Genomic DNA, 15,223 nt, shown 5'->3' with positions numbered 1-15,223 from the left:
GTGGTATATATACACAATGGAGTACTATTAAGCCATTAGAAACAATAAATTCATGAAATTCTTAGGCAAATGGATGGAGCTGGAGAACATCATACTAAGTGAGGTATCCCAGTCTCAAAAGATCAGTCATGGTATGCACTCACTAATAAGTAGATATTAACCTAGAAAACTGGAATACCCAAATCATAATCCACACATCAAATGAGGTACAAGAAGAACGGAGGAGTGGCCCCTGGTTCTGGAAAGACTCAGTGTAGCAGTATAAGGCAAAACCAGAACAGGGAAGTGGGAAGGGGTGGGTGGGAGAACAAGGGGAGGGAAGGGGGCTTATGTGACTTTTGGGGAATGGGAGACCAGAAAAGGGGAAATCATTTGAAATGTAAATAAAAATATATCGAATAAAATAAAATAAAATAAAAACTTAAACATGAAATAAGAGTGTTTCTGTTAATAACCTTTCTTGATCATCTTTAGCCTACTTTGTCTAAGACTTGACTTCTACTAATCCTCAGAATTTGGCCATACACATATTTATTTGGAAGTTCAGTTAATCTTGTAGTTAGTACAAAAACAGTCTGAGTTTATCTGTCAACTTTCAAACACAAGGTTATGTTTTTTGTCTTCCAGAGCTGCCCCTGGATTAATTGTTCCTCATCATTTGGGGACTCATTTGTATTATAGAACTAAACTTTAAACTATGGGGGGAAATTATCTTTACAACATAATTTTTGTGAAAGGAAATTTTAAAATATTTCTAATATAAAGTTACATGCTACTTTAAAATATATACATTCTGTGACATATTTTTTGTGAGCAAAAAACTCTGTGGGTAAACATTCATTAAGTTTAGTCACAAAGTGTAGCTGAATGTTTTTTACTTATGGGTAATAAAAACTTCTGTGTAATTCTACTCTTAATGAACAAAAAGTCAATAACTATATAATAAACACACATTCATGCTTTCTCTATTAAAAATTATACTCTAACATACTGTTTTCATTATTAAAATTGATTTCTGAGAAAGTCTATTACTTTTCAGCATTTGCAAGAAAAGTACCTAACAATATCCTATTTTACAGCTTTCTACATCAACTAAGATTTCTGAAATTGTGTTAGCTCCACAGTAATTTATATAACTTACTATTGATTTATGTTCAGTTTCTTGGTGTAAGGTAGACATTTAAATGCTTACTGCTATATTATAAATTACATTTCATAAATTATAAATTACATAGAGTTGTTATAGAAAAAAATTCAGCTCCTTGTACTAGAGACACTAAATATAAACATTTCAGAACATTCCACATTGTTTGATATTTGTTTTGCTGAAGATATTTCAGTATTTTTAAAGGTTATCTTTGGTGTATGTGTGTGTGTGTGTCTGTATGTGTCTGTGTATGTGTGTGTGTGTATATATATATCCATTCATGTCCACATATTGCATTTTATCAATTATCAAAGTAATACCCTTCAACTTACAGAAATGAGGACATGCATGCCTTTATTTTAATCTCATAAAACAATGAATGATATTCTTAATATTTATTTTTGTATTAAGTATGAAATGTAAGTTATTACATGACAAAAATATACTTTTATTTATTTTGTGAATAATTTTATGTAAGAAATAACTGTGAATACTTTTTAAAATATTTTTATTTTCTATATTCTTTGTTTACATTCCATATGATTTCCCCTTTCCTGGATCCCCCCCTCCCCATAAACCTTCTTCTCTCCATCCCTTCTCCAATCACCTCCCTCCTTTTTCTCTGTCCTTATATTCCCTTCCCATGCTAGATCAATCCTTTCTAGGCTCAGGACCCTCTCCATACTTCTTCATGGGAGTCATTTGTTATGCAATTTGTGCCTTGGGTATTCAGAGCTTCTGGGCTAATTAATATCCACTTATCAGAGATTGCATTCCATGTGTATTCTTTTGTGATTGGGTTCCCTCACTTAGGATGATATTTTCCAGATCAAACCATTTGCCTAAAAATTTTGTGAATTCATTGTTTCTAATTGCTGAGTAGTATTCCATTGTGTAAATATACCACATTTTCTGTATCCATTCCTTCTTTGAGGGGCATCTGGGTTCTTTCCAGCTTCTGGCTATTATAAATAAGGCTGCTATGAACATAATGGAGCATGTGTCTTTATTGCATGCCGGGGAATCCTTTGGGTATATGCCCAGGAGAGGTATAGCAAGGTCCTCTGGAAGTCTCATGTCCAGTTTTCTGAGGAACTGCCATACTGATTTCCAAAGTGGTTGTACCATCTTACAGCCCCACCAGCAGTGGAGGAGTGTTCCTTTCTCCACATCCTCGTCAGCACCTGCTGTCTCCTGAGTTTTTGACCTTAGCCATTCTGAATAATTGTGACTATTATGTTTAGTTATTATTAATCTTGAATTTGGTTAAACACAATAATATAATTAGCCTAATATGCCGTTGAAATATCATTCAAAGTATATTGTTTCAGGATACCACCTTTCAAAACCCTATTCTCTAAACTATTTATTTATTCATTTATTTATTTATTTATTTATTTATTTATTTATTTATAATTTCCATTTATTTGGCATTTACTTCACATTTCTTTTGATACTTTTACCTATATCAGTTGATATTTTATCAGTTTTGATAATCTACCTTACTATGTATGAAGTCAAATGACATTAATGAGTAGACAATATTGTTCTATTAATTCCACATTATATTATACTTTGTACTTTAGAAACTTGTACATTTTAACTCTATTTTTAAATTTGGTATATGTATGTGTATGTGCATGTGCATGTGCATGTATATGTGCATGTGTATGTATATGTGTATGTGTATGTGCATGTATATGTGTATGTGTATGTGTATATGTATGTGCATGTGCATGTGTACATGTATGTCATGTGCATGTGCATGTGTATGTGTATGTGCATGTGAATGAGTATGTGCATGTGCATGTGCATGTGTATGTGCATGTGCATGTGTATGTGCATGTGAATGTGCATGTGTATGTGCATGTGCATGTGCATGTGTATATTCATGTGTATGCGTATGTGCATATTCATCTGTATGTGCATGTGCATGTGTATGTGTATATGCATGTGAATGTGTATGTGTATGTGCATGTGTATGTGCATTTGCATGTGCATGTGTATGTGTATGTATATGTGCATGTGTATGTGTATATGTATGTGCATGTGCATGTGTATGTACATGTGCATGTGTATGTGCATGTGTATGTGCATGTGCATGTGTATGTATGTGTATGTGTATATGTATATATATAGCAGTGACTCACTTTCATCCTTACAAAACATCTTGATATATTTTAAAAATCATGACATTAAGGAACAATTGTGAAGGTAATCTATATGCTTTTTAAGGTTTATTTTAAAAACACAATTCTAATAAGTCTCTGAATAAAGGTTAACTTCAAAATTCAAGTAAATTTTAGTTATACTTTGTCATAAAAATGAAAAAAAACTATAAAATGAAAATGCTGAATCAACCTGCATATAATTATACCTTATAAATAATAGCATTTGAAAAAGGACAACACATTTTTAAAATAATTATTTAAATCACTGGTCAGAGGAATATTCATAGAAGATATCATAGAAAAGAGATAAAACTGTCTAAGGTCTCAATGGGGTGGATCTTAGCCAAAATACCCGACATTGGGAGAGGGAACTCAAAGAGCCCACCTCCAGTATCTAGACAGGGCCTTGGCAAAGGGATGGGGTTACTAACCCACAGTCAAAATTTCTGACCCAGAACTGTTTATGTTTGTTCAGTCTAAAAGAACTGCAGGGATACAAATGGAGAACAACTGAAGGAAAGCCAGTTCAATGAATGGCCCAACTTGGAATTCATCTCATGGGAGGGAACAAAAGTCCTAACACTATTACTGATAGTGTGATGTGCTCACAGATATAAACCTGCCATGGCTGTGCCCTAAGAGGCCCTGACAGAATATGACTGAGACAGAAGCTGATAATTATACCCAACCATTGAACTGAAGTAGAGACCCCTATGGTTGAATTGTGGAAAGGATGAAAGAAGCTGAATGGGAGAGCGACTCCACAGGCAGACAAGCATTCTCAGATTACCAGGACCTCAGGAAACTCCCAGATACTAAGCCACCAACCAGAAGCATACAAGGGCCAGTCAGAGGCCCCTGGCACAAATATAGCAAAGGTCTGTCAGGTCTGGCCTTAGTGGGAGATTTGCTTAATCCTCAAGAGACTTGAGGCTCCCAGGAAGAAGGAGAACTGCTGGGGGGCGGGGTGAGGAGGAGCACCATATGGGAGGCAAGGGCGAAGAGAAACAGAATGAGGAACTGAGAGAGGGGACACTTTAGCTGGGGCACAATGGGGATGTAAATAAATAAAATAATAAAAATTGGGGGAAAAAAGAAATGGAACAAAACAAAAGAAAGGGAAAATATTTTGTAAGTACAGGCTTACCTTGATGGCAGTGGATGCAATTTGGATATGGTGAAGTCTGCGAAGGGTGCTGTCTCTGTCAATAAAATAGGAAGCAGCCAACTGATGTAAGGTCTCCAGAGAAACAGATGAACTATTGGTGCTGGTTTCACTTCCTTCAGATCTTTTGCTCAACTTCCGCTTGTCCACAAAAATTGTGAGTGACTCCTCTCCTGTATTAATAATATAAAAATGATTGTATTTCCCACTTAAAATAAATTTTATACTTATCATCAAGAAAAAGTGCCTACAAAATCCTGTGAAGAAACAATTAGTGAAAAACACAAAATTTAATGAATATTTTAAAGTTTTTATGATTTTCTTTCCCAAGTACCTATAAGTATCAGAGATATTGAAGACTTTAAATGAATATCTAGTAAACATCAAGCATGGAGATCGTAAAGGACAATTTCATTTATCTTACATATATCTCATTTAGATTAACTTAGTGAACATTTGTAGACCACAAAGCAAAGTATAATAAAATATTAAGTAAAGTTTTGTAGCACTGTATTGAACCATACCATTTACAGTTAGAATGGTATAACAAGTTAGAAACAAAAAAAAAAACATAATTAGCACTCAGCTATACATTTTAAATGAACAGAAATTCTGTTTTACATGATAGTAAGGCATTTACAAGTTCACTTCCTACTAAGTATTTAAGTAGGTGCATTAATAAGCACTGTGCAAATGACTAAACACAATGGAAGTTGAAGAAATTGATACTGGATGGTGGACAGTCAGACAAGACTTGCAGAGAGCTTGCAGGAAAGCTCAGGTTTCGAAAGACTATATGCTAACAACTCCTAAATTAAGCAAGTTAGACATGAAGAACTCTTTATCTTCTCAGACATTTACACCATTGCATATTTATCTAACATGTGATTGCCAAACTGGCTGCAAGTTGTATCTCTTAGGAACCCATCTGTTCTGGTGGCACTGTGCCCACTTACAAACTGATAGGCTTTGCTTAAGGAAGGTCAAATAAGATCATCCACAAATGCAGTATGTATCCCCTTTCTATCTGAAAGACATTAATGAGATCATCTAATGCTTCAGCTCATAGACCTCTATAATACAGCAGGTCATAGTAAGCTGTTAACAATATTACTTATACAAAACTTATGTGTTTGAAATTATTTAAAATGATTTTTGAGATTATAATTATATTGCTTATCTCTTCTATTCCCTCCTTCAAACGTACAGAAAATATTTAATATATAGTATTTTACTATGGTAAATGATGTATGGAATATAGAATATTTTGGGAAACTTTGATATCATAATATCATAATTTAAAGAATAGTTCTATGACAGAGCAGAGAGATGGTCATAGTGATAAACAAATATGATGTGGCTCAGTGAAATGTATAGGATAAGTATGTGAGTCAGAAACTAAGTAAGTGATGACAAAAAAAGTGCTTATATAAGAAAAATAAAAAACAAAACGAGTTTTCAAAAGGTTCTAAAATGTAAAATATGTATATAAATCTCAAAATAGATCCCTTCAGAAGCACACATAACAAATACCTTAACAACTAATTAACATATATTTCCCCAAGGGAAGAGAAAAACATGTAAAATTGGCACATTTAGAAAAATCTTATCGGAGATAAGGTTTCTTTATAAAGCCCTGGCTGTCCTGGAACTCTGTAGACTAGACTCACATTGAAATCAGAAATCTGCCTGCCTCTGTCTCCCAAGTGCTGGGATTAAAGGCATGCGTCACCACCGCTCAACTGCATGGGCCACTATCTGGCTCATATATTCTGTATACAGCTCAACACACATTTTTTGACAGAGATATTTTATAACATGGTTTAAACATAAATTCTAAAAAAAAATGGTAATAGGAAAATTTAAACATAAGAATTACTGAGCCTACACAAATAGATTCATAGGAGGATTCTGCCAAAACTTTGAAGATGCAAAAAATTATTTGAAATAATTCCAGATAACATGGAAGAAAAAAATTCTTAATATAATTTCATGTAACAGTGGCACAAATATTTCAAGTGTATAAAGACAATGCATAATTATTAATTAGTATTGTTGAAAGATAAAAATAATGTAAGAATATATAATATTCACCAGTAAATTAAAAATCTTCCTTCTCTTGACCAAATGAGATAATTCTAATAGTGTGAGGATATTTCCAGATTAGGAAATAAAGAGAAAAATTAGCATATCATGATATTTAGGAATAGGATCTATGACTATCACTAATGCTTGCAATGTACTTGATGACTGATATCTATTTGTGACTAATTAGAACTATGTAAATTAATAATTAGATCACAACTGTTAAATAAGATAAAATATATGGCTCTCAGGAAAAATCCAAGTAATTTACTAGAGAAAGTTAGGAAATTTTTCTGATTAAAATTAGATCCAAATAAGTGCTGTATCAAAGGTACTTCCCTGTAGACCTGCTACTTTGGGAGTAAAGGCAATGATGGTGCCAGGAGCCAAGACCTTTCTCAGAGCAATATATTGAGTTTGTATCCTGTGTTGCTGCATGGACATCTGTCTAAGTACATAAATATACACAAATAAAACCTTCTACATAAGCAAATATGCAAAAACACATAAATTCAATACAGATACACACATGTGCATATATACATTTCCATTCAAGCCAGATAGGCCCAGCTTGCATGCATTCTCACAATTACATGTTTAAACACACATCCATACTTACATATGCTTTTGGAGAAAAAGATGAAGCACTAGTGCAGAAAGAACTCATTCAAAGGTCAACAAGCTGAAGGGCCTAATTGAGGACTTCTCAGACACACTTAGGAGGGAGACAAAAGCAATCAAAAGTCGGGAGGAACAGAGAGACCTGGGAGGGAATGAGGACAGAAGGTGTAAGAGAGGAACCTGAACTGATATTGGGTAGGGAAAAGAACTGAAGCCCTGAGGGCCAGCAGAAAGAATGGAAACAGGAAACCTCAGGAGGTAGAAGGTTGGGAGGGCGGGAATGAGAGGATGTTGGGAAGACCCTCTAGAATACACCAGAGACCAGGGAGATGAGAGACTCTCAGACAGTAGGGAGAAGGAACTTAGAGAGACCACCTCCAGCAGGAAGACAGGGCATCAAATGAATGAGGGATTTTCCATCCCATATTCAAAACTCTGACCAATGTTTGTTCCTGTCTGAAAGAATTGTAGGGAGGGTGGATAAATACTGCAAATAAATAAATAAATAAATAAATAAACACATACACACACACACACACACACACACACACACACACACACACATACACCAGAAAAAAGTTCTCATGCTCTCACTCCCCTCTTTGTCCTCAGCACTTATACATCTTTCAGCATACATGATCACATGTTAAAAAGTTCACAAATAAAATTAAATCATAAGTTGAAATGGAAGTCTACAACTGATAAAGTTTACATGCATATCCATTAGTAGTAATTACCTGGCTAAATAGTCATCACCTGTCACAGCTCCACAGGTTCACTGAGAGTTACAAACTATAAGTTATTAGTGAAGATTTGTATAGATAAACCCAGTCAGTATTTTATCTTCTGTATATATATATATATATATATATATATATACAGAATAAAAGGTCTACCATTCTCCAATCAAATAAAATAGTCATGTTATGTTGAACTTCTGTATTTTTTTTGCAGTTACCCCTATGTCTTGCATTGATAGTACATTACTTGAATTATATAGATTTATATATAAAATTATGAGAAAAATATTCTTGGTAATTTTCAATTAAAATTTTCATTTAGAATTTATAATTGACTTACCCAGATTTCAGATAAAAATATGACTTAGTATATTTTTAAATAATTTTACTCTCAGCAGCCATCATAGGACAAACTCTGACCCATATTCAAAACTCTGACCCATGTTTGTTCCTGTCTGAAAGAATTGTAGGGAGGGTGGATAAATACTGCAAATAAATAAATAAATAAACACACACACACACACACACAAAACAGAAAAAAGTTTTCATGCTCTCACTCCCCTCTTTGTCCTCAGCACTTATACATCTTTCAGCATACATGATCACATGTTAAAAAGTTCATCACAAGTTCACAAATAAAATTAAATCATAAGTTGAAATGGAAGTCTACATTACAAAAGCCCAGTTCCTCCCTCCCCATATGTCCCATAAGTCCTCTTCTCTCCATCCATTCTCCTATCTTTCCCCCTCCCTTTTCTCTGTCCTTGTACTCCCCTACAATGCTTCTGTCTTAGTACCTAAAATAAATCATTAGTTCCCTTTTTATGACCATTGGTTAATGGTTTTACAACCTCTTGGAATGTGCTCTGAGTGGTAGAATGTTTGGTTTCTATCTAGAAGCAATTAACTGGTGAAACATGGGAGACTAGCAAAGTACTTAATGCAGTTTTGACTATCAGAAAAAGATCTAATAGCAGCACCAGTATAAAAGAGCTTAACAAATATTGATATTATTTTAGGAATTCTTATAGGATCATCATTAAGAATGAAGAAATCATCTATTTGTCTATGTAGCATCACCACAAAAAGTAGATCTACAGAGATCTGTTCAAAAGAGTAAGTTAATAGCTAGTGATTGTCATATATGCTTAATAATCACAATACAATCTTTTTAATAGTAGGAATCTTTCCTAAAGTGATTTTCTCCTGGGCCTTGCCAACCTCAGACGATAATCTAATGCTGTCATCTCACAAATATGACATGTTAGTTATTACCTTGTCCTATGATGGCTGCTGAGAGTAAACTTATTTAAAAATATACTAAGTCATATTTTTATCTGAAATCTGGGTAAGTCAATTATAAATTCTAAATGAAAATTTTAATTGAAAATTACCAAGAATATTTTTCAGATAATTTTATATATAAATCTATATAATTCAAGTAATGTACTATCAATGCAAGACATAGGGGTAATTGCAAAAAAAAATACAGAAGTTCAGCATAACATGACTATTTTATTTGATTGGAGAATGGTAGACCTTTCTTTAAATCTCACTATGAGTCCAAATTTGTCTTTTGACAAATAGTATGACTAAATTTAAGGATAAATTCTAAAAAAATCACAGGTGTGCACATTTAATGTGTTTGTAAGATACATGTCAACCTCAGAAAATAGAAATAGTATCACTTCTTTTTAAGGTTCTAAATCTCCTATATTTGAAGATAGCAAAAGCAGAATAAAAACAGAAAAAATAGTCTACCATGAGGAAAGAAATACTTCTGAGTTCAATTAAAAAAACAAAACAAAACAAAAAACCCTCCCTTCCCATACACACCAAATAAAGACATAAAATATGAAATTTATAGTCTTCACCCTTGAGCTGGGAAAATTAACACCAATAGAACATTGTCTGAAAGGAAAACTGAGGGAAGGATTGATGGTTCTATCTTAAAGAGAAGTCCACAACCCTGTTAAGCTTCACATAGCTCATATGCTGACATAGGTTCAGGATACCTGTTAATGAAAGAGTAATCGCATATTATCACTTTAAAGCCCTTGGAGTCTGGCCGGCAAACCTTGAAAGAAATTATTCTTAAAGTTGAGCTATGTAGAGAGTCTTTGATCACATATCCTGAAGAGGCAGACTTTGCCTTGCCATAGCACCAAATGATGGAAACCCATGAATGGGCTTGACAATGAATGCTAAGTCAAAATGTAAAGGTGTCTGGAAGTTGCCTCAGCGTAGGCAGTGCACATGGAGAAAGGGTTTGACCTATACCAGGTGGGTGGAAGCAGAACATATGAACTAAGCATACGTGGAGTTGATACCAGCATGTGGTGTAAATTCTAGTGGTACTTATTTGTTCTTCAGTAGGTCCTTATATTAGGATTCTGTCTAAGCTCCACCCCACAGCTACCTGGCAACAGCCAGGTATGCCCCTCCCCACCATTACCTGGCAATAGCCAGGTAGGTCTGACTCACTATAAAAGGGACTGCTTCCCCTCCTCCCTCTCTTGCTTCTCTTGCCTCTCTTACTATCTTAGTTTCTCTCTTGCCCTCCTGTGCTCTTCCCTTACCCCTTTCCCCTCCCCCATCTCTCCACATGGTCATGGCAGGTCTTTATTTCTCTAATCTCTCTCCTGTCTGCCTTTCTCTGCCTCTACTTACCCCTTAACTCCCCTCCCCATGCCATGAATAAACACTATCCTGTGCTATACTGTCCTGTGTCTTTACCCTCAGGAGGAAGGGATGCCTCTGCATGGGCCCACTGAGGCACCCCCTTCCCCAACACCACAGTAGAACATATTATTTACCAATTTCTCTTTTTCTGATCACAAAACCTTAGAACTTTGATGGTCCTATTGTATACATCACAGGGAGAACAGTCCCTCAAGGATGTATGTTATATTGAGAGAAGCACCTTTATTCAGAATGCTTCTGTAATGGCTATTCCTGTTTGTCAACTTGACTATGTGGAATGAAAACAATCTAGAATTGGTGGGTAAAGTTGTGATCTAGATATTGAGGCTGAAAGACACCAGTTTCTGACCTGGATCTTGACATGGAGATCTTGAGGCATAGTGGACATGAAAAGCTTAGGCCCAAGCAAGGTTAAGAAGTACATGCCTTTCATCCTAGGAGACTGAAGCAAGGAGATCTGAATTCAAGGTCAGCCTGGAACAAAGCAATTTCCAGATATACACACACCTTGACTCTGGGCCACACTTTCTGCTGGAGGCCTACATGAGGACATTGGAAGAAGGAAGATTGACTTTTCTTCAACTGCTTGAACTTACTTGCTAGCACATCTGTTGGAACCTACATCAACAGAAGACCAATTTAAACAACTAGCCTCTTGGGACAGAGAAAATGCTAGATTCTTAGAGTTCTTATCCTCAGCTGCCCATTGTTGGGTTAATTGGACTAGACAATTGCACTATTATAATATATAGAGACATTCCATAAGTTTTTTGACACTAGAAAACGGCGACAAATACAACTTCATACTTAGTGTACTGGCTGGTTTTGTGTGTCAACTTGACACAGGTTGGAGTTATCACAGAGAAAGCAGCTTCAGTTGGGGAAGTGCCTCCATGAGATCCAGATTTGGGGCAATTTCTCAATTAGTGATCAAGGGGGGAGGGCCCCTTGTGGGTGGTGCCATCTCTGGGCTGGTACTCTTGGGTTCTATAAAAGAGCAGGCTGAACAAGCCAGGGTAAGCAAGCCAGTAAGGAACTTCCCTCCATGGCTTCTGCAACAGCTCCTGCTTCCTGACCTGTTTGAGTTCCAGTCCTGACTTCCTTTTGTGATGAACAGCAATGCAGAACTGTAAGCTGAATAAAATCTTTCCTCCCCAACTTGCTTCTTGGTCGTGATGTTTGTGCAGGAATAGAAACCCTGACTAAGACACTTAGGTAATTTAGGAATTGCAAAATTTAATCCTCCCCTTTTATTATCTTGGCAAAACTACCATTCTACATGCATCTACTCAGCTTAAGAGACATGATCAGTTTAACGTTTACCCACTCTACAGAGTATAGCAAAAAACACAAATAGAGAAAATAAGCTGCGATCAACACCAAATATTAATATCACCATCCTAATTGAATAATTGTTTTAAGATTTTTGGATTGTATCTCATTTTTGTAAATCATTGTAAAAGCAGTTTTCTAAAATGGATATAAAGTAAAAAGATCAAGTGTCATTTTATAGTCTACTTACAAGTAGAATGTCTTCAGCACTAAAAATGGTTTTACATAAGATGGCTACATTCAAATATATGGACATTTTTTCCAAATATTTTACTTAAGAATCACTTAGTTTTTTAAATCCACTTAGAAAAATCACAATGTCTACTTATGCTAGCTCAGAAACTCTAATTACCCAAGACACAATTCACATATCAAATGAATCCCAAGAAGAAGGAGGGAGAGGTCCCTGTTCCTGAAAAGGCTTGTTCTGCATTGTATGGGATCACCAGGACAGAGAAGTAGGAGGGGGTCGATAGGAGAATGGGCAGAGGGAAGAGAGTTTAGGGAACTTATGGGGAGGGGAGAACTGGGAAAGGGAAAATCATATGAAATGTAAACAAAGAAAGTAGAAAATAAAAATTATAATAAAAGAAATTAGTTATGAAAAGAAAAAACAATAAACAATGAAATAAGTGTTTATAACAATTCTCTAAGAATTCATTTGATTTAAAATAAATTCATTCACAATAAGTTTTTCCTAAGAAATCAATAAATACTTAAGCAAGATTAAGATTAAAATTAAATTACAAGTCATTCTATTTAGACAAGTTTAGAAAATGTTCACAGATTTTTTTTCTTTTTTTTCTTTCTTTTTTTTTTTTTTTTTTTTTGCAGGTTCCTGTACTTCAGCAATTGCTCCCAGCTTCCTTCCGGTTCCACTTCAAACTCATGACCTCCTTTTTCACTATTATTGAACGCATATATGTATCTACATATTCATTTATATTCTTTATTTAATCTGCTGGATCTATGCAATGTTTAGAAAACAAAAAAATCTGATCCAAAGCCCTTTGTCTAATAAAAGCTATTCATTGTAATAAATAAAGCCTGCCTTTCTAATTTTCTTGTAATAAATGTTTTAGTACTGTCCTAGAGTATGTTACCATATCCTGAAAATAAGTTCCCTGAGTGGATATTTCTAAGATATTGTTTCTATTGGCATTTATCAGGTGAAAAGAAAAAATACAATTCAGTACTTTCTCATAAACCTCAAATCTTGTTCTATCCCAAATGGCAGAAGCAGTGTATGATTGTGCGTTCTTTGCTTTGCTTTTTAGTTAATGTTAATGAGGTTACTGTGTGCTTCTTGATTTTCACTAATGTTCACTGACTTAAGAATATTTCCCAAACATAAGCCTCTCCCCTAAAAAATCAAAAATTACTACTTAGCAAGATGTAGTAATCACTGTTTTTTGATAGAATGACTCAAAATATACTATGCTTGATGGCATACAGGCTACTGAGTACTCAAACTGAGTACAGAGAAGTGGGTTCTTTTGTATCTAAAGAAGAGCTATATATTTCCTTCATTTTTATCATACTGGTGTGTATAAATCACAAATTTATGTTTTTTTCTAATGTGAAAATGTCAATATATACTTTGTACAATTTAAATAAGTAATCAGGAAGAGACTATGATGTAATGAGAGGAGCATGCATGGTATTGCTGTCATATATGAAGGATAAATTCTCTTCATTTACCATGCTCTCCTTGCTGATTTTGATTTTATTAAAGTTACATAAGGTGGTGGCGCCCTCATTTCTGAATGAGAGATAATAGCCTCTCTGAAATCTTTGGGAACATTAAACAATAGTCAGTAGTTCTTGACAAAGCTAATGTAAGTATAATAAATAATACTTCATTCTCTTTTCCTAATTTTATTGTACTTAATGAAGAATGAGAAAGTCTTATATTTTCATATTGTTCTTATTACTGATTTTTTTTTCCTACAGGAACATAGACTCTATCTAGACTAATATCTAGTAGATTTTTGTTAGGGAGATATTTTGGATGTTTAAAAGGGTTAAAGAGGGTTTCTAACACTTTGCTAAAATGACCCACTTGCCAACTGGCTTACTTATACTTAGAATAGTAATTAATGTATGTGAAAGAATCTCCTTAAATCAATCTGAGACTGCTTATATCTAAATGTATATATTTTTAAAAATCTGTGCTAATCTGTCATTCATAACAGGTCAGTTATCTATATGATGTTAACCAACTGATGATAAAGATCAACTAATATGTTCTATTTTCAAGAACCATCAATCTTTATAGAGAATAAAAACATTTTCTTCCTTATATATCTGTTTTTTGTTTTTGTATTTAATCTGCACGTGTCCATAGCCAGCAATAAAATAATCAATTTCAGTTTTATTTCATACATAGAAAATTAACTGACTCATTTCTAGGAATAGTATTACATTATATTCATGAATTTTATTTTATTTTTTTAGCTATTCATTTCATTTTACTTTTTTTGACATTTTTATTAGATTTTTCTTTATTTACATTTCAAATGCTATCCCCTTTCCTAGTTTCCTCTCCACAAACCCCATCTCATCCCCTCTCCCTGCTTCTGTGAGGTTTTCTCCCACCCCACCCTGACTCCTGCTTCCCCAGCCTGGCATTTTTCTCCCTGTGGGCCTCTATCGTGCCATCTAAGGCCTCTCTTCCCATTGATGTCCAACAAGGCCATCCTCTGCTACATATGCAGTCGGACATTTGTATTAAATTTAATAATATAAATGACTATAATTTTTTATGGTTTTTAATTTTTTTGAGATACTTATACCAAGACGTGAAAATGAAGGTTGCATTCTCAACTTTAAAATTTCCCACAAGTATTCATTTATACTAATGCTTTAGAAATGTATGATTAAAACTGCTATCTGTAAGCAAAACATGAGATACAAAGGACAGTAACACATTACAGAGAGTGTGCTTTTAAAAATGTTTCAGCACTCCTTGTCTGCTAGTACGCAAAAAAGATAAGTGATAGCAGATAGGATGATGTGACTATTCTATACAGAAACCATGCAGCTGCCTTCTGAAGCTCTTTGGTGGTTTGTGTACAATAACAGCACAAATTGGAGAATGCTTTTATGGACACTGTGAAACACAGAAATAAAAAACAAAACCAGATCACAGTTTTTATACTTCACTATGATTAGCTGAAAGCCTTATATATTTCTGAGCTATGCCATTTTGGACAGTTTTTTTCCAGTCTTGACATGCAAATAGGCTCTATAAATTCCA

At 34.5% G+C, this 15,223-nt stretch overlaps 1 protein-coding gene across 2 annotated transcripts in view; it reads right to left on the bottom strand.

Moving 5' to 3' along the window:
• Window positions 1-15,223, bottom strand: part of Brinp3 (BMP/retinoic acid inducible neural specific 3) — a 381,590-nt gene that overhangs the window by 189,839 nt on the left and 176,528 nt on the right. For both annotated transcript variants that reach the window (XM_052200491.1, XM_052200492.1), the window contains one exon: window positions 4,466-4,656. In XM_052200491.1, the coding sequence (XP_052056451.1) occupies window positions 4,466-4,656 (191 nt within the window). The remainder of the gene's footprint in view (window positions 1-4,465; window positions 4,657-15,223) is intronic.

The sequence above is a fragment of the Apodemus sylvaticus genome, chromosome 12 (genome assembly GCF_947179515.1).
Source record: "Apodemus sylvaticus chromosome 12, mApoSyl1.1, whole genome shotgun sequence".
NCBI lineage: Eukaryota > Metazoa > Chordata > Mammalia > Rodentia > Muridae > Apodemus > Apodemus sylvaticus.
The sequence above is the reverse complement of the archived record's forward strand: the minus strand, read 5'-3'. Positions and strand labels throughout refer to the sequence as shown.